The following is a 20,210-nucleotide window of genomic DNA, read 5'->3' as shown; positions in this document are numbered from 1 at the left end:
ACAAACTGAAATTTCATACAGACACTGACTTGTTTATATTGCGCTATAGACTATACACTGAAAGGTAAGTACAATATTTATATTCCAGTTGATTTATTTTATAATTATATGGTAACCGTGAGCAGTTTGTCAGTACCAGTGTGGCTGTGATACTTTTGGATTTTTATGTCTGAGTTTGTAAACAAGGAGTTTTTAAGTGAGGTGAAACTTGGGGGTCCGCAAGCCAAATCAGACTCCTGAAAGGGGTACAAGGCTGAGAGCCGCTGGTCTAGCACGGGTGTTTTCTATGTAACTTATCTCCGGGAGTGGGGAGGTTCTGCTGACAGGTTTGTGCTTGTGGGTTGCTGTCCCCATGTGTTTATTCTTTGTATTACTGTAGTGACCTATCAGCCCCAGCCATGGAGCAGGACCCCACTGTGCCGGGCACTGTACAGACAGAACCTAAAGACAGTCCCAGTCCCAAGGGTATAAGACAAGAGACAATGGATGGATACAGACAGAAGGGGGAGTACAAAGAAATAATGAGACAATACTGGTAGGACGATGGGCTATAAACGTTCCCTCTTGCACAGCTGGGGGTAGTTCCTTCTTTGCATCATAACATATTACAACATGTTTAGAACTTGTTAACTCAAGAAAAATATTACAAAATAGCACCACTGTGATGAAACAATCTAATACTGTATCTTAGATTACGAGTGCCCAATTCACTCTGAATTTCTCCGGCATTTGTTATGTTCCAGTGTAGTTCATCTCTGAATAACAATGCCCGTTTCCCCAACATGCAGCAGACTGGGTCCCTGGGCATATTTGATGAACATAAGAATGGCCATACTGGGTGAGACCAAGCATCCATCTAGCTCAGTGCCCTGCCTTCCGACAGTGGCCAGTGCCAGGGAATGAACAGAACAGGGAATCTTCAAATGATCCATCCCCTATCGTCCTTTGCCAGCTTCTGGCAAACAGAGGCTAGGGACACCTTCCCTACCTATCCTGGCTAATAGCCATCGATGGACCTATCCGCCATGAACTTATCTAGTTCTTTTTTTAACCCTGTTATAGTCTTGGCCTTTACAACATCCTCTGGCAAGGAGTTCCACAGGTTGACTGTGCGTTGTGTGAAGAAATACTTCCTTTTGTTTGTTTTAAACCTGCTGCCTATTCATTTCATTTGGTGACCCCTAGTTCTTATGTTCTGAGGAGCAAATAACACTCCCTTATTTACTTTCTCCGCACCAGTCATGATTTTATAGACTTCTATCAAATCCTCCCTTAGTTGTGTCTTTTCCAAGCTGAAAAGTCCCAGTCTTATTAATCTCTCCTCATATGGAAACTGTTCCACACCCCTAATAATTTTTGTTGCCTTTTTCTGAACCTTTTCCAATTCCAATATAGCTTTTTTGAGGCAGGATGACCAAATCTGCATGCAGGATTCAAGATGTGGGCGTACCAGATGTGATCTCCCAATCTCAAAAAAGATATATTGGAATTGGAAACGGTACAGAAAAGGGCAACAAAACTGATATCCTGGCTGGTGATTTTGCTGACTGAACCAAGCTCTGATTATTGTTTACTTCTGTCAGCCTGCAGAGCCAACACAGCGAGGGGAGCATGAGCTGGAGTCTGTCCTGGCTTGTGCATCAGCAGAAGAATTTCTCTACATTCTGAGGCCTGGGTTCTGCATTGCCCTCTGCCTTGTGCAGCCATTGGCTGCAGCGCCCGATGGGGCTGAGCGATAGCATTTTTGCTGTAGAGAATCAGGCTCTGGATGCGGATCTTTATCGTTGCTAGCGCATAAGCCTGAAAGAACCCAGCCCGAGTCTCCAGTGCTGGGGCAGTTTGCAGGGCAGGCAGATAGAAAAAATGCATCTTACAATTTATAAACTGATCCGACTTGATCTGGAATCAATGCGAGCAAATGAACCCGGAGTAAATTCAGGCTCTGAAAGGCAAGGGGATGGTGTTGCCATAATAATTCAGCGCATCCCCTTAAGCCTTCCATCTGGTGATCTCATGGCACTTTGCAAACAGCCCCGGGAAGGAGTTCAGGAGAGTCATTGCCATTGTGCCGACAGGGCAGGTGGGGCACAGGGTGGCTCAGGGCCACGCCAAAGCGAGTGGCTGGCAGTGCCGGGAATAGAACCCAGGAGTCCATGACAGAGAGAAACAGATTTTGGGCTCCTTATATTTTGGCACCTGGCACAACAGCTTCTTGGGTGACCCCAGCCCTGGCCACTCGGTTAGCGTGATCCACGCGAGGCGGAGACCTCTAGCCTTTCCCGTCAGCAGGGGTGGGTGGGGAAGTGATGGCAGCCCCAAAGCATGTTTCACAGAGCCCAGCACTGCGCTACGCTCCAGGAACAAGCCTGCGCTGGCTGGGGTCTAGCCATCGGCTCTGGGATTACATGCTCTGGCAAAGGGTGTGTTATACAGGGGAGGATAGGAAAGAGCTGGGAGCTAGTGTTACCTTATGGTTGGAGCACCAGCCTGGGACTTCAGACATGGGTTCTGTTCCTGGCTCTTTCATTGGCCAGCGGGGTGACATTGGGCAGGTCACGTCACCTATCCTGTGCCTCAGTTTCTCCTCTGTACAATGGGGATAATGACACTGCCCTCCTGTATATAGGAGCTTTGAGATCTACTGGTGAAAAACACCGTTGAAGAGCTGGGTACTAGAGGGGGGCCATTCCCCTAGGAGAATGGGGGAAGGGGGAGTGTTGGCATAAGTTCGGGCCCCATCCTGGCATAGGGGGCGCTGCGTTAGCCAGAAGGTTGCTCGGCCATGGTTCCTCCTAGCTTCCAGCCCAGCCCAGCCACCTCTCTCTCTCTTATCCAGTGTTTTCTAGTCTAGGGCCTTACCCAGGAGCGGGGTTCCCTCTGGCCTGTGGGGACACCTGCCTCTTGGGGGTGGGGATAAAGGCCAGGATGCTCTTGGCAGAGCCTGTGCGAGGACCCATGGGTGGGTGGGTGCTGGGGTAAATGAGGGTTCCCAGGTGTGGGTGTGGGGCTTCCCTATGGTATTGGGGTGGGGATCAGGGTCATGTCCCCTCCCCCCCAAGGATAGTGGTGGATGTAAAGGCCACTAAGCTGCTTCCCCATCTCCCCTCTCCTCCAAAAGTCCCTGCAGCTCAGTTCTCCCTGCTGCCATTTACCGTGTCTGTCTCCTCCAGGCTGGGGCTCTCTCCCGGCCCCACCCGCACAGACAGGGCCCAGCACCGCGGCTGTTCCTAAAACCCAAGCTCGGGCCCATCCAGGAAAGCGCATCGAAGCCTGCCACAAACTCAGCGTAGGGGAGGCTGTTAGCATCTGAGCTGGAGATGCAATCCCAGCTCCGCGGGCCCAGACCCTTCAGTGCTGCCCCGCTGGTCTTTTCTCCCTCCTGCCCTGGCCAGAGGGAGAGGAACAGACAGGGCTGTGTCACTTGCTTTGTCCATGTGTATCAGCCAGAGCTGGGGTGACCACAGCGACAGAAGAGCAGCTGGGGCTTCGCATGTGTCTTGGTGCCTAGACGCCCTGGTGATGGATGTAATAGGTGGGCAGTGTGCTCAGACTGCAGCAGGAGGAGGGGGAGGTGGGAAGAGTCAGCCAGGGAATGGGGGGAGAAAATAAAGCTGGAGAAACTAACTCTAGCTGGAGCCTGGGGCTCAGTGCGGGGGACTGTGCCTGCGCCGGAGAGCACACGTCAAAGGACAAACAGAGCTAAGACTCTCATCTCCCGCCTTTCCCCTGACAAACACCCTCCCAGTGCGAATTCCCCTCCTCAGCCCAGGACCCCCTCTCTGCTGCTCAGCACCACCTAGAGGAGGAAATAGGCAACAGGGTGAAATTGACCCCTGCAAGAGGGCTAGCCTGAGGCTACTTCCCTACATTAAAGCCTCTAATTACCTGCTAGAAAGGATGGCAAATACCCAATTTAGGGCTTGTCTACATGGGGAACTCAGAAAAATTAATCCAACTTCACTAAAGGTGTGAATTTAAAATGGATTGGTTAAACTGCATTAAGTGCCTGTGTGGACACTCTGATTCAGAATTAAAGTGGCCTTAATTCAACTTAGTTTAATTCACTTTGGAAGTGAATTAAGATAAACTGAATTAAGTCAACTTTAATTCTGAATCAGAGCATCCATGGGGGCTTGATGCAGTTTAACCAATCCACTTTAAATTCACATTTGAGTTAATTTGGATTCATTTTTCTGGGTGTCCCCATGTAGATAAACCCATGTTTAAACCAATGGCCTAAAATAATGCTTAGGCCTCTTATTGGCCTGATGCATGGGGTAAATTCCACCCCTGGCATTTTAACAGTAAATATTCTCAGAATAAAGACACTTGGTCGATCAGGGTCGGAAAATTAAACATGGTTCACCTCTCGAAAGCTAATTCCTAATTGACTGGGCCTAAACCACAGTAAGTCTGGTTTAAACCAAAATTGGGGTGTCACACAGCCTTCTGCAGTCATTAAAAATCACAATTCAATCAGTGCAACTTTCCGGTGCAGACAAGCCCAGAGCAGTTTGGTTTTGCACAGGGTCTGGTGGTTTGGTGGCAGGATTTTGGAGCCGGAAAAAAAGCCCAAAGCATAAATTTGACAGAGATGAAATTTGGCTCCGTTCTGCGGAGGTGGGTGAGCAGAGCCGTGCACTGGGGTTACCCCGGAACAATAGAAAGCTGAATCTGCTCTTGTTTCTTTCTTGGGTGCTGTGGAAATCTTGTCTGAGAGGAGAGAGGTGGATCTATTTATAGAAGAAGAATGGCAAATCCATTCATGGGCAAAGAATTAATTAGTGAACTCTCTGCCCTTCTTTGGAGCCAGAGCTGCAGTCCCACCCCCAGGTGTCTCTTGATCCCTGCAGATGGGTAGCAAGCAGCTCGCCTGGCCTAGAGGAGGGAGGGAGCCCTTTGTAATAAGTAACGAATGGCAGAACCAAGGGGATTAACCAGGCAGAGTTCCACTTCCCGGTAATTCCCTGCTAGGAAGGACTCACACAGGGTGTGTCTGTCTCAGTGGTAGGGAGAGAAGAGTAAAGGGAAAGAACTCAAAAAAGAAGGTTCATGCTGAGAACTATACAGGAGTTAGGGAAGGACGGGGCTAGTGTCCAGCTGGGACTAGGACGGGCCAAACCAATGATCAAAATCCAGATACTTGCCTGTGCCCTTATCCTGGGGGCTCACCGGGACTTCATTCTAGGGAGTTGTACTTCCCGTCCATGCTCCCTCTGCTTCCAATGCACCGTGGTTAGCATCACTGGGAGCCCTAATGTAGGCAAGGCTCTGGCGGCTTCCTGTGTCATTATCACTCTGTCAATGAACCTGCCCAGTCAAAGCACTGACTGGCTCTATGCCCCCCCCACACACACTCCAGGTCGGTCAGTGGCAGAGTCCGGAACTCCAGGCCCATACGCTCCATTTGGACCATGCTGCCTAAAGCCGAGTCTCCAGCCAATCGGCTGTGGTTAGGCCATGTGCAGGGTCCCTCGTCCAGGCTGTCGGAAGAGCCCATGTCAGCGCACGGTGGGTGCAGAGCTCTTCTGCCTCTGGCCCCACTGTGCTCAGCTTGTCTTTCTGTGGGAAGATGCTCTTTGCGTTTCACATGCAGGGCGATTCTTGGAAGGGAAATGGCCTTGCGATCTCTGGCCCATAGGAAACACAGAGCAGGGCTTCTAGTCTTCCAAATTTCTCTCTCAATAGCTGCACATCAGGCCCTTTGGGAGCATCTTGTTGGACTTGGCGGTAGCAGAATTCACTTGCTGCTGCTGCGCACCGGTCTCTGTGCCAGCCTGAGCCTTTCCCTCTCTCTCCCTGTGCCGCAGTATGGAATCGTTCTGGACGCCGGCTCCTCCCACACTGCCATGTTCATCTACAAGTGGCCTGCGGACAAAGAGAATGACACTGGGATCGTCAGCCAGCACAGCATGTGCGACGTGGAAGGTAGGAGTGAATTAATTGCTCGTGCTACGTCCCCTGGCTCTATAGTGGCGCTGTCTGGGTACTGGCGTCGACTTCAGACAAGCAGGGCTATTTTGGCATCAAGATTAATTCACGTGATGATTCACTATCTACAGAAATGTGTCTGTATCCAGATGGGCCCGGGCTGGGCTCCACTGACTTCAGTGCAGTTGCTCCTAATTTTACCCCATTGTAAGAGAAGAATCAGGCAGTGACTTTTACAAGCCTTGTAATGCACAGTGCCTTCCCTGCCAAACCATAGGGTTATTAGGGTTGCCAGGTGTCTGCTTCTGGTTGAAAAGAGACCCTGGCAGCTCTCGGCACACCTGACCAGGCCACTAAAAGTCCAGTTGGCCCCAGCGGAGTTAAGGCAGGCTCCATACCCAGCTCCATGTGGCTCCCGGGAAGCGGCTGGCATGGCCGGCTCCTAGGTGGAGGGGTGGCCAAGAGGGCTCCATGCTCTACTCCCACCCACAGGCGCCGCCCTGAGTGCCGGCTCTGCCGCGCCCATTGACCAGGAATGCCGTGGCCAATGGGAGCTGGAGAGCCAGTGATTGGGGCTGCACCTGTGGGCGGGGGCAGCGCACACAGCCCCCCTGGACGCTCCTCCACCTAGGAGCGGGACATGCCTCCGCTTCTCAGGAGCCGCGCAGACTTCCTCTGTCCCCAGGAAATGTGGGGGCAGCGCTGGTGTGGCTGCTATTTAAGGGGCCACCTGAGGTCAGCACCTCCCGGAGCCCCTGCAAACCACAGCAGCCAGAGCTGCCCGGAGCCCAGAGCCCGCACCCCAAACTCCCACCTACACCCCACCCCCATGCACCAGCTTGGAACCCACTCCTGCACCCAAACTCCCTCCAGAAGAACAAACCCCGTCCCGCGCCCCACCCACAGCCTTGAGCCCCCTCCTGTACCCTGCACCCCTCCTTCCTGGCCCCACCCTAGAGCTCACACCCCCAGCTGGAGCCCCCTCCCATACTCTGAACCCCTTGACTCCAGCCCAGAGCCCCCTCCTGTACCCCTCCTTCCTAGCCCCACCCTAGAGCCCACACCCCCCAGCTGGAGCCCCCTCCCATACTCTGAACCCCTTGACTCCAGCCCAGAGCCCCCTCCTGTACCCCTCCTTCCTGGCCCCACCCTAGAGCTCACACCCCCAGCTGGAGCCCCCTCCCATACTCTGAACCCCTTGACTCCAGCCCAGAGTACCCCAAACCCTTCACCCTCAGCCCCACCTGGAGCCCGCACCCCCATCCCAGAGCCCCTACCCTCTCCTGCACCCCAACCCCCTGTCCCCCAGCCCGCACCCTGCTCCTGCACCTCTAACCCCCTCCCATACCCCTAGCCCCAAACACCCTCCTGCTCTTCCTAGCAGCCGCCCCAGCTAGGTGGCCCTGCTCCCCACAAGCAGCTGGCGGCTGCTCGGGAAGGAGGGGTCAGGTGAAGATGCTCCAAATTTGCGGCTCCGTTCCCCGGTCGTCCCTACCTGGGAGCCTCCACTTCAGCCCCCCTGAGCTCTGTGGGTGTGTCTACACTGCAGTTAAACACCCTGCTGGCCTGGCTCAGTGGACTGGGACTGTAACATTGCTGTGTAGACATTTGGGCTCTCTGAGTCCTTCCCCCACCGGGGGGCTCAGAGCTTGGGGTTCCGCTAGCCCAGACACAGCCCCACAGCGAGCCCACTCAGTAGATGGGGCAGCCAGCTTTAATTGACACCCACCCACAGCCCCTCCCAGCAAGTGGGACACCGCAGCTGCTAGCCTAGGTGGCTGGGAAGGCCAGTCCCTCCCTGCAGGTGCACATAGGTCAGTGTGGTTTGGGGCGTGTCTCTGTCAGTGCACCCAGGAGCAGTGCACTGGGGCTGGTCCGGCCTCTGCCACTGGGGTAGCCACTGCAACCCACCCAGTCAGCGGGGCACATCAGGAGCCCTGCCAGCAGCCAGACATCGCTGTGTGAACAGCCTGGCACTTCGCACTGGAGGGTGCCCACCGGAGTCTGCAAAAAGTCAGTGGGTCATATGGTCTGCTGGCCAGCACCACAGGCAGCACGACAGGAGCCTGGCCACAGGGAATGCAGAGCTTCCCTAGCACTGATGTTCCGGAAACAGAAGAGCTTAGACCCTGGCTATGGTAATCTCCCTCACGCCCATGTACAGACCCTTTATGTTTTAAATAAAGGACAACTGGGAAATTATAGCAGAAAGTTTGTTTTAAGGGCACCTCCCCAATGTTTTATTTGTGACACACACTCATATGCAAATAACACCTTGTATTACAGTGTCCAATCCTTTGCATGATTAGTGGTGCACCCAAGACAATCTTTATTGATTTGATGTGTAATGTGGAGCAAGGACAGGTGGTCACGCTGTGTGTGACATTCTAACATATTTCCTCTCAACCTGCTCTGGGACAAATCTGGGACACAGGACAGGGGAAAAAACTTGAAACGAAGATCACTAGAAAATCTATTGGTTAGCACGATGGTATAATAGGGAGGGGTCAGTTTCCTGCAGCATGAATTACATTTTATGCAACCTCACCTTAACATTAAAGAGCTCTAATGAATTCATAAAATAACATCAATGCAATATTAAGGTTATATATTGAAACGTAAGTGTCAGGAAGTGTTAACATTAAGACTCCCATAACATTAATTTGTCCACATTGCGTCTATTAACGCACACGTTTAAACAATTTAACTAATCATTACACATGGAACAGCATAACTTCCCCCCCGCTGTACGGTTCATTGTCAGGTGGAGAAGGAGTCAGTCAGTGGCTGCAGCACTACTGGATTCCCCACCGGGACAGTTGGGTAAAGCTCCTGCAAGACCCTTCAGTGTTGCTCATTGTGAGCGAGTGGGACTCTTTTGGGGGTCAGTTCATTTTACAGTCGTGTTTACAATCTCTCCCTGGTGAGGTGAAGGGTGTTTGAATCACACATTCCCTCTCCCACATGCAAACAGTGGCAGCTCCTGCCTTCTCCTGGTGCCTGCTTGCGCCTTGCAGGGAAATGGAGCAGATAGAGGAGAGCGAGCAATGGAGGGAGAGGGGATGGAGTGAGCAGAGGGCGGGGCCTCGGGGCAGGGGCGGGACAAGGGTTGTTCGGTTTTCTGCAATTAGAAAGTTGGCAGCCCTAAGGAAATATCATGATGAAGAATTAGAGCTGGTGGAATAACCCAACACCCCCAGGGAGTGGGACTGCGTCTGTTTTACTGAAGTGTCTGTGTCGTGCCAGGGTTTTCATCTCTAACTATATAAGGTCAAATTCTGGATTTAGTAGATGTGGGCTCCATTGATTTCAATGGGGCTACACCACCTGGGCCACCAGGAATTGGATGCAGAGTTTACTTGGCCACTACCTTGTGCCATTGCTCATAGCAGTGCGGAGTGGTAACAGATCAAAAATGACAGCCACAAATGACCACACAAGGTGCAAGGCAGGAGAGAATTGGCCCAGAATTGCACTAGATACACAGGCTGTTATGGAACTATTTGATTTGTTACCCCACCTGGACATAAGTGGGGTGAGAGTGGCGTTCTGGAGAGTGAGGATCTAGGGTGTGGGCTGAGCAGTCCTGATGGAGGAATCTTTGATACCGCCAAAGCCTGGGAAGAAGGTTTGAGCTGAACTTCATTATGTTATTGTTAATTTCCTGCAGTTTGGCTTTTATTAACCCAAACGGGGTTTTAGAACACACCGTGGTTGGTCTTGGTTTTAAAACAGAATGATAAAGGAACCTGCTCACAGGGCTGTGTACAGGAGTGTGGTATACAGGTTTCACCAGCACTCATTTGGGATGATCCACATAATTCACTCAAGTCTCTGCCATTTGTGAGTCATACAGCAATCCTGGACTCATCCGATATAAGTCTTTATGCCATGCTGCCATGTATGCCCTAGTCAAACAGCACCGCTCTCCTGGGGTGTTTGTTGCACTCCCAGATGTGAGTACACGCCCCATCGCACGCTAATGCTTATGCCAGACATTTGGCCCCTCAAACCTTTTCCCCTCCCACTCTGCATTAGAGGAATGGAACTCAGAACTGCAATGAACATCTCTGAGCCCCACCCATACCACAGCCAAAATCCAGCCTGCATCTTTCCACGACCATCATCCCCCACCCCCTCTCTGCATGGCACTCTGTCCCCTCTAGTGGTGACTGGGCCACATACAGCCTGCTACAGGGTGGATTGCAGGGCTGGGTCTCTTAGCTCTGGCAGTAGAGGACCATGGTTTTAGATCCTGAGGTCCCAGGTTCGATTTCCCACACTGTCGACAACCCCTCCAGGGTCGTATCATTACAAAGATGCTGCTGTAGCTCTATCTACTTCAGGCTTTTCAGCTGTGTTTGGCAAAGGATGGATCCCTCCCATCAGCTCCCCTTGTGAATGTCGGGACATGTGCTTGGGACATGGGAAATAACTCCATCATGCCCTCCCATCTGTACGCCTTCTCTTGGCATTGAGCTCCTGGCAGGGGCTGGGTCTCCCATGCTTTGTTAAACTAGACATTGAACTCGGCCACCCCATCCCCTCCAGCCTGTTCCCGGAGCTCAGCATGGCTGAGAGAGGGCTAGCATGTGTGTCTGGGGAGCGGGGAGGCAGGTGTGACACCTCTTGTCCAGCACATCTGGGAATCCCAGTGCCAGAATGGCCTGGAGTCCTGTCTGCACTGGACTGTCTCAGTGAGTCTGTAACCACGCGGTGAAGCAGCTGCCTGTAGTCACTGTGTGCTCTGCATGGGCCATGTGGTCCATACCGGCAGCTGGATGGAGCTTTGGTCTTGCCAGGATGGAGGCTGGCACCATTGCCGTCCTGTCCCCGATTCAACCCACGGCTTCCGTACAGCGTAGCTGGGCCTCCCAACCGGGCCTGTGTTACCCAGTCAGCTGGGCCTTCTTTCTCCCAGCCCTCTGTGCAGTGGGATGTCCCAGGGAGCATTGCTCCAGGTGCTGCCTCTCTGCTTACCATGTAGGTGGAGCTGTAGGAGGGATGCTGCTGTATATGATGCATTTTATCCTATGGCTCTGCTCACGCCAGCCAGAGATCCTCTCCCAGAATCCTCGGGGTGATGGCCACCTTTAAGCATCGTCATTGCTAGCATGGGGCTGAATCCTGTCATGCCACATGGGACAAGCCAGTGAGCTCTGACTGCCTGGCCTAGGGTTGAACTCCTGGGAATGAGAGGGAGGGCGGCTCCCCTTGCCATCTGCCCGAGTTGGGGTTCCCTTTCGGAAGACCCACTGGTTCAGCCTGGCTTTCAGCGGGCTGGGGATTTTGTGTTGGGTGGAGAGCGGATGTGGCTATATTGTTTGGACATTGGAACGGCTAATCCCAGCCCTTGTTACGTGTGCCTGGGCGTGACACGATGGGCACAAAATAATTCGATTGAAGTGAGGATTGTGCCAAGTCACCCACAAGCCTGGTGTGTTTTCCCTTCCCACGTTCTCAGCTGTGTGTGTACAGCTGCAAAAACCCAGCCAAGGCTCCGGAGAACGGAGCGGCCTTACAGTGAGGAAAGCCCCATGGTCCCCTCCCTAAATGGAGCTGGCACAGGCTTGGGAAGAGGGCACAACCCTCCCACCCCCTGGCTGCCCCTGCTTAAGAAACACCGAACAAATGGGATTGGCTGGAGTCCACAAGCCAAGACCACCCACGCTGTGTTCGCATAAGGCCCATGATGGGCTCCCCACCCTGGGGGACACCCCTTGCTCCCCCACACCATCCCTGCATGAGGGTTTGGGTCAGAGCTGTCGTGTGGGTGGAGGGTCCCTCGTGGGACGCGCCTCTGGGGCAGCTGGCTGGTTACAGCCACAGTGGCTCTCCATCCCCGCACTCCCTTCCCCGCCCGGCATTTGCTGGTGCTCAGCACAGCTCCCCAGTTGCTCAGCACGCTGCTGGACTAAGCGGCCAGAGACCGATGCTCGTTTTCATCTCGCCCGCAGGTGGCGGGATCTCCAGCTACGCAGAGAACCCCCCGGCCGCCGGCAGGAGCCTCAAGCAGTGTCTCGACCAGGCTGTGCGCAAGGTCCCCAAGGAAAGGCATCCGCTCACCCCCCTCTACCTGGGGGCCACCGCTGGCATGAGGCTGCTGAAGTGAGCTTTTGCTGTCGCCTGCTATCAAACCCCCCCTTCCCTCTTGCCAGGGCCAGAGACAGGCCAGGGCTGTGGTCTTTATAGGGATGTTCTTGGGTTAAACTCTTCCACCGCCCGCCTGTGCAGCCCTGTTGCCTGCAGAGCGCGGCTGAGCACGGGAACACGTGAATTGTCACCCAGGGCCCATCTGGCTCAGCACCTTGTCTCCAACCGCCCAAGTCCGTCAGCTTCCTGAGAAGGTGCAGAGAGCCCCCCCCAGTGGACATTAGTGGAATAACGGGCCCATAGGAGAAGTTTGTTCCTGAGCCGGGAAGTTACAGGTTGGACCTGCCCTGGTGCAGGAGGGTTTATCATCCCTATAAAAATGTTTTGATCCAAATATGTCCCTGGGTTTTCTCCTCCATAAAGGTGTGATCCTTTCTCAAATCCTGCAAAGTGCACGTTCTACGTTACTGCACAGGAACCCCGGAGGGGTTCGATCTGTTGCCCTATTGGCTGGGAAGGGTGGTGTGGAGAACCCGCTAGACCAGCCCAGGGTCCCCCACCTCTCCCTTCCTGTAAGGGGAAGCTGGGTGGAGTAGCAAGTGCTCTCTGAGTCCCCCAGCCCTCCGTGGCCCCTGGGTCACCTTGTCCAATGCAGGATAAATATCCTGCATTAGACCTGCACTGATTGGGGAACCACATGTCCCCACCCAAGCAAGAAGCCCATCTCACCATGGCTCACAGGAAGGAAGGAAGGAACCTTCTCTGGCCAATGCAGGCTTATGAGTCAGCGCTTCCCCCCACCCTTCTCCAGACAGCAACAGCACAGGTAAGTGGAGAACACCTGCCAGATGAGCAATGGCAAGACCCCAGCTAGTGCCTGTCTGTGACGTGGGCAGGAGGGAATGCTGGCTACTCACGACCAACGCAAGCAATAGTCCAGCTGAGGGGCTCACTCAGTCTTCTGTGCTGGACTGGGGAGAAGAAACTGAACTGAGATTTTGTGGCTTGGGTCCTGTGTAGAAACGTAGCAGCCTCCAGTTCTGTGACTAGTTCAGCCCTGTGCAGTGACAGCTCCAGGTCTGGGCGCTTAGCTCCAGGTCTGATACTTAAGTCCCACCTAAGCCCTGTGCAGTGGCCAGTTTCACTGTCGGAGGGGGCTCGGGCAGCCTTTCTCCTGGATTGCTGAAGGGATGCTTACTTAGTTCCCTTCCTATCTGACACACATTGGCATTAGTGGTACCCCTGCTCGGTCCCTCATATGCCATAGCTGTGCCAGGCCTTTCATTGCCCTCTGAGGGAGGGAGCTGGCAGAGCTGTCTCCCTTTGCCCTGCGTTCCACGGCCCTGGCTGTGCTGGGTGCTTTGGGGAGCGGCTCACGGTTTGATCCCCTGGGTGCAGACGTTTGCCTCTTTTCTCTCGCATTGAAGCATTGCTTTGTGTCTCCTGTAGCCTCGCTGACCCCCAGGCTTCAGACAGAGTCCTCAGCGCAGTGACCTCGACGCTGAAGTCGTACCCCTTTGACTTTCGGGGGGCAAAAATTCTGTCGGGTCAAGACGAGGGGGTGTTTGGCTGGGTCACAGCTAACTATCTCCTGGAGAACTTCATCAAGGTATGTCCAGCAGGATTGGCTTCCTAGGACAGTCCCTTAGTGCCCATCCAGACATGGGCTCCCCCCATCATTCGCCTACAAGCCTGTCTACCCCACACAGATAGCTGGCATAACAGGAAAGAGAAACAGCCCATTGCTCCATGGCTGCTTCATTACCTAGGACCTAGGTTTTCTTCTTTAAAAACAGCTACCTTGTCCCTTGCATAGGCGAGAGATTTCTGCTTTGTGGAGACCACTGGGCCAGAGATGTGAACGTACCCCCTCCTCCCGCATTCACTGCACTGAGGTGGGAACGCCAAAGCCCTGTCGAGACCACCTCAAAGGCTAGTGCTGTTAAGCAGAGGGTCTGGCACATGCTCGTGGTCTGGACCCTTTTTAATGCTGGTCCTTCTCCGCAGAGCATCAGGAGAGCTGCGTGTTAGAAGCCTCTCAGAGTGCCAGGTGTTGTTAATGTTACTGGCCAACGGCAGCTGTTGTTCAGACACCCAAGCGAGCTGAATGGCTCTACGTATCGGTCAGATACCATGGGGATGGGCAACAGTCTAAAAACCTAGCTAGGGACACTGTAGAGCATGGCCTGGGTTTGCTGTCTAGAAGTAGCAAAGAGCTCAGGTCTCCAGCCAGCCTTGAGAACAGTGGAACCTGACCCTAGCAGTGAACACAAGGGGGCTGCATGGAAGGGAAAACCAAGGCCGAGTGAGACGGCCAGTCAGGGCAGGAGACCAGGGAAAGGAATCGGAGGGTTTTTATTGCTCTTTGGTGGTGGCTTGTCTCTTGAATTGACATGCAGATCTGAAACCTGCGAGGAAGCATTGTGTTTCGGTGCATTGTTCTTGGCTCTTCGCGCAGGCCAGCTGGGAGTTCAGCCATTCCCTGGGGTGCAGGGGTTCTTTGCAGTAGCTGCCATGCACATGGCTCTTACAAGGCTGGTGTGTAGGTGGGGAGGTGTCTGTTACTCCCTGTTGATGAGCCTCATTCATCTCAGTGGCGTACAGGCCCTTTTGCAAAGCTGGATTTTCCTTCCACCTTCCCGGCATTGGTCTCATTCAGTCCCCAGCAGCAACTGATTCTCTCCAGCACCCAAGGGAATCTGGAGGCTGCTTTTAACAAAGCCCCTGGTGGATCTGCTTTCGCAGCATCCGTCTTGAACTGGGTGGAAATGCAGAGGGCTCCCTCGCCAGTTCAGCAAGGAAAACTGGGATCAGCTTCGTGCCCGGAGACTGCTCCGTCCATTCTGGAGCTGCAGTTAGGGAGCAGGGGGAGTACCCAGCATGTGCTGTCGGTTCAGCCATGGAGGTGCAGTGTAGGTAGAGGGTAGGACCCTGCTGGGATCAAACCGTCCCCCTGCTGCATGCATGCAGCTCCTGCTGCCTTCAACGGGAGCCGAACGTGCGCGACTACGTGGCCTGCAGTGACACGTACGCAGCTACACGGGACTTGCAGAATGCCTTGCCAATCCTGTTGCCTGACCCCAGCCTTAGGCAGAATGACCTCTTGGGGTTCTTGTGTCCAAAGCAAGCTACTGACCATGGGCCAGCCCCTCTTCCTTCTCCAGCAGAGACCCTCCTCCGCAAGCTATTGCGCCCCATGGCAGCTGGGTGCTGAGCCCCCTGCCCCCGAGAGAGGTCAGTGAGAGTGGACGGTGCTCGCACCTCGCTGGACTGTGCCCTGCTGGTTTGCTGCTGGAAGCACGGGCAGGAGGGCTGCCAGCGGGCGCAGGATCGGGCCCTGCGTGGATCGTTGTGCTTCTCTAGCCCCGGCATGTTGTTCTGAAGGCAGCCAAGAGCGGACGGGCGTTCTGCACGTTCTGAGCCAAGGCTGGGGGGTGTCTCGCAATTAACTAGCTCTGTGACTTTGCTTCTGTTCCCCTCCCCACAGTACGGCTGGATCGGGCAGTGGTTCCGGCCAAAGAAACCCACGTTGGGGGCCATGGATTTGGGTGGAGCCTCGACCCAGATCACCTTTGAAACCCAGGAGCCGATTGAGGATCCCCAGAATGGGGTGACGCTGCGGCTCTATGGGCAGACGTACAAGGTGTACACCCACAGCTTCCTGTGCTACGGCAGGGACCAGATCCTCAGGAGGATGCTCTCCAAGGTCATGAAGGTACGGAGGCCTGGCTCTGCTCCAGCGGGCTCTCCTCGATGGCCTGCAGGGCGAGCTCCCAGCATTCATCCCCCCTCCCTCCTCAAGCACCAGCCCCCTGCCCCACGTTCCCAGCCAGGCTGCTACACGCAGGGCTCCAGGTTCAGCTCAGCGGGGGCTTTGGAAAGAGCAGGGAGGGGCCTTGCCCCCCTCTAGAACATTCTGCTCCTCTCCCTCCTGATCTCCACGTGCCCCCAAGCTGGAGCGGCTGTAGTGAATGGCAGCTCGTTAGCAGGGAGCCAGGGGCACCGGTGGGAGCCCAGCCTGTTACAACCCATGCTACGGGGTCCGGAGTTCCCAACGGAGCAGGGAGGGCTCAGCTGGGTGCACCCTACGGGCACTGCAGCAGCATAGCTCGGGCGCCCTAGTGCAGACACACACGACAGCGACCAGAAGGGCTTTTCCCATCGCCGTAGGAGCTCCACCTCCCCGAGTGCTAGGAAACGCCCGTGGCTCTGTTACCGCCCTCCTGAGGATGGAGGCTGAGCTCCCTTCACGGGGTTTGAACCTGGGGGCTTCAAAAGTCTGGGAATTTCAAACATGCTCTGCAGCCTCCCCCATGCAATTGGTGCTGCTGCAGAGCCTGGCACACATTGCACATCACGCACGTTCGTTCAACTCCTTTGGTGCTTTTGAACTGACCCCTCAGGAAAGGCAGGTCTCCTTCCCGCTGCTCTCTGTTGCCAGCACAGGCTGTGCCAGTTAGGAGTTACTCCTCTTCCTGGGTTGAGCTGCCACCTCCCTGCCTGGAGAGACAGCCGTGGACACATAGCGTTGGACACTAGCTTGTCAGAGCACCGTCGCTGCTGAAACCTGGCAGCCCCTGTGAGGGGGAATCCCCTTGTTTTACAGATGGGGAAACTGAGGCACACAGCGGGGACATGATCGGCTCACAGTGATGCACAGTGGGTCAGGGACAGAACTGGGGGGCAGTGTTTCTGAATGCCAGTCCTTCACTCCACCCGCTACACTGCACTGCCTGGCTCTAGACCACCTCATGGCTGTGGTAGCTGCAGACAAAGGCAGGCTTGTGTGGTGCCTTTTCCTCGCCCAACAGGCTGATGGCTACAAAACAAACGTGTCCAACCCCTGCTGGCCCAAAGGCTACCAAAGGAACTTCAAACTCCAAGACGTCTACGACTCTCCCTGCACGGCAGCTGAGAAGCCTGACAGCTACGATCCTCAACGTACCATCGACATGAGCGGATCCGGGGACACCGCCCAGTGCCGCCTGCATGTGGACAGTCTCTTCAACTTCACCAGCTGCGGCTTCACCAGCTGCTCCTTTGATGGGGTTTTCCAGCCCGGCCTTTCAGGAAACTTCATTGTAAGTGTCCCGAGGTTCCAGGTCTAGTGGGCAGCCGGCAGCCTCTGACTTCTAGTGCCGGCTCCAGCGACTGTGCATGGGCAGCCCAGAGCCCTGGAGCCCAAGTCTCCTAGTGAATTCTATGGGAGCCCCTTCTATCCTGCAGCTGCACAGTTAGGCTGTAGATGCAAGGAGGTTGCTAGAATGGGAATGGGGCCTTGGTATGCTCAGAGCAATGGTTAGCAGCAAGAGTGCTGCCCCCTGGGGGGGAGATGAATATACCCCAAACTCTGCTCCCACATTGAATCAACAAGCCCTGCCTGTGTGTCCTAGCAGGGAAATTGAGGGCTGTGCTATGAGCTTCTGCTGTCTCACCTCCTCTCTCCCCGTCATCAGGCCTTCTCTGCCTTTTTCTACACGGTGGATTTTATCCAGACAGTGATGAAGAGACGCGTGGCCTCGCCAGATGACCTTAAGACTGCTGCCGAAGCCATCTGCAGTGCCAGCTGGACCGAGGTGAGTGCCCTGGCAGCAGAGGGCTGGTCTAATGGCTGTCAGATGATCTAGGAGGCCAGCCTGGATTTCCGTGCCCTGTAAGCCTGCAGCCAAAATAGCATGGGCTGTGGATCCTGTTAGATCCCACAAGCTCCAAGACTCAGGGGGCCAGGACTCGGCTGGGATGTCTCCCATCCCTTGGTATTGCAGTAGGGCTGCCAACATTGTGTTTCGAAAATACAGGACAGATCTCAGACATCCCCAGTCTTGACTTGAACCTCTGGGGGCAAGTCCGTTCCATCCCCTTCCCCCCGCCCACCCCTGTCCCCAGCCCGATGCCCACTGGCCTCTCTGTCTGCCAGCACCATAGCTCAATGTGCGGTTCCCTCACAGGGGCAGGCAGCCGCCATGCCCCACAGACTGGGTCACCCGTGGCCAGCTCCATCCCCTGCCTGTTGGGGTTCACCTGAAGTGGCAGGCCAGGGAGCAGCAGCAGCACCACACTGGCATGGGTGGATGCGGGCAGCTGGCTGGTGGCTGAGCAGAGAGGCAGCCGGTCCAGACTGCGCTGCTCCGCCTCCTCCCCCTGCCACACTGTGGCCAGGCTGGCTTGGTGCCTCCTCCTCACCTGGCAGCCCAAAGTCAGATGTGGGAGGAACCCATGTGTCCTTTCACCCCGACTCAGACCTCTCCACTCCTCCCATCCCTGTGTGTCCATGCACCCCACGCCCCCCATGTGACCCTGCACCCACACTCAGCCACCCCCATTCCTCCCATCTGCCTGTCCCCACTAGGGTTGCCAACCCTCCCAGTTTCGCCGGGAGTCTCCTGGAATCAGGCTCTATCTCCCGGAGGCTACTGACACCAAACAGGGAGATTTTAGATGCTAAAAGTCCGACAGTGCAGCAGGGTTATGGCAGGCTCCCTCGAGCGCCGACTGCACGCTCCCATTGGCCAGGGAACTACCCAGTGGGAGCTGCAGGGGCGGTGCCTGTGGGCTAGGGCAGTGCACAAAGACCCCTGCCCCGCTGCCTAGTAGCTGCTGCTAGAGGGATGTGCCAGTCGCTTTCGGGAGCCGCCCAAGATAAGTGCCAACCCCCTCACCACAACCCCTTGCCCCAGCCCAGAGCCCGCACCCAAACTCGCTCCCAGAGCGCACCCCCCCACACACCCCAACGCCCTGCCCCAGCTCAGAGCCCGTACTCCACAGCCAAAATCTCTCCCAGAGCCCACACCCCCTCCTTCACCCCAACCCCTTCCCCCAGGCTCATCCCGGAGCCCCCTCCCACTCTCCGAACCCCTCGGCCCCACATCCCAAGCCCAGAGCCTGCACTCCCTCCTGCACTCCAACCCCAGAGAAAGTGAGTGAGGGTGGGGGAGAGCGAGTGACAGAGGGAGGGATGGGGGCTGGGGCCTCAGAGAAGGGGCAGGGCAGGGGCATGGCCGTGGTAAAGGGGCAGGGCTGGGGGTGAGGCAATGGTGTTTGGGTTTGTGCCATTAGACACTTGGCAACCCTGGTCCCCATGAGACCCTGCACCCCCACTCCCACTCAGCCCCTGGCTCCGTGTTGTCACCCCAGCCCCAGACTGTCCCCCCGACTAGCCCTTCTGAACCATCTGTGTGACCCCCCCCAGCACCCCCGTGTGCCCTGCTCTGTCCGTCCCCCCCCATAGCCCCTCCCTCTCCGCGGCTGTCTGCTCCTGCCCATGAGCCTGCTGCCCTTTATGCCACAGAAGCCCCAGGTGGGAGAAGGGCGAAATTGCAGCTTCCCTGAGCCTCCCCATCGCAGATTCCCCTCCCTGCGAAGGGTCTATAACCGGATTCGGATGGGCCAGAGCATGGAGAACTCATCTCTTTTCTTTCTGTCCCGCCTTTCTTTCCTGCCCATGGTGCCCAGCTGCTGCCAAAAGCTCCAAACCAGAAGAAGTGGTTGCAGGATTACTGTGCGGTTGCCAACTTTGTTTATTTGGTGATCACCAAGGGCTACCGCTTCAATGAGAGCTCTTTCCCCAACATCACCTTCCAGAAAAAGGTTGGTATTTGGCCTAGATGGGATCCTCGCATTAGCCGGGCTCTGCCATGCAGCATCTGTCCGTGTCTCTCATTGTTTGCCAACCTAGGAACGGGGGAAGCCCTAGTCTGATGGGTTTTGCCAGGATCCCTGCAGGAAATGAGCTCAAGTAAAGGCTTTTGGCAGGGACAGGGATCTTGACGGGTGCCCAGGTCGACAGTTGCTTTTGGTTGAAATGGGTGTTACTTCTGTGAGCTGGAGAAGATGCCTCAGAGGAGGAGAAATGGCCAATGGGACATTGTGGATGGTTCTCAGAAAACTTCCGTTCAGTGCGCAGCAGCGGAAAGGCTGATGGACTGTTCAGCATTGTTAGGAAAGTGATAGAAAATAGGACAATAAATATCACAATGCCACCTTCTGAATCCATGGTACACCCACATCTTGAATACTGTGTGCCGTTCTGGTTGCCCCATCTCAAAAAGGACATAGTGGAATTGGAAAAGGTTCAGAGAAGGGCAACAAAGATAATCGGGGGTATGGAACAGCTTTCGTCTGAGGAGAGATTAAAAGGATTAGGGCTGTTCATTTTGGAAAAGAGATGAGTAAGGCGGGATATGATA

At 55.1% G+C, this 20,210-nt stretch overlaps 1 protein-coding gene across 2 annotated transcripts in view; it reads left to right on the top strand.

Annotated features, from left to right (window-relative positions):
- The window catches only part of ENTPD2 (ectonucleoside triphosphate diphosphohydrolase 2), a 44,990-nt gene that overhangs the window by 21,097 nt on the left and 3,683 nt on the right, over nt 1-20,210 (top strand). Inside the window, exons 1-8 of one of the 2 annotated variants that reach the window (XM_039506515.1) lie at nt 390-535; nt 5,811-5,928; nt 11,889-12,039; nt 13,474-13,633; nt 15,512-15,739; nt 16,836-17,105; nt 17,481-17,600; nt 19,477-19,611. In XM_039506515.1, coding sequence (XP_039362449.1) covers nt 5,850-5,928; nt 11,889-12,039; nt 13,474-13,633; nt 15,512-15,739; nt 16,836-17,105; nt 17,481-17,600; nt 19,477-19,611 — 1,143 coding nt within the window. In that variant the 5' untranslated portion in view covers nt 390-535; nt 5,811-5,849. Of the gene's footprint in view, nt 1-389; nt 536-5,810; nt 5,929-11,888; nt 12,040-13,473; nt 13,634-15,511; nt 15,740-16,835; nt 17,106-17,480; nt 17,601-19,476; nt 19,612-20,210 lie in introns of those variants that run through there. The other variant, XM_039506514.1, reaches the window with a different exon arrangement.

Source organism: Mauremys reevesii, linkage group 19 (assembly GCF_016161935.1).
Source record: "Mauremys reevesii isolate NIE-2019 linkage group 19, ASM1616193v1, whole genome shotgun sequence".
NCBI classification, from domain to species: domain Eukaryota; kingdom Metazoa; phylum Chordata; order Testudines; family Geoemydidae; genus Mauremys; species Mauremys reevesii.
This window is presented reverse-complemented; position numbering and strand designations above follow the sequence as displayed.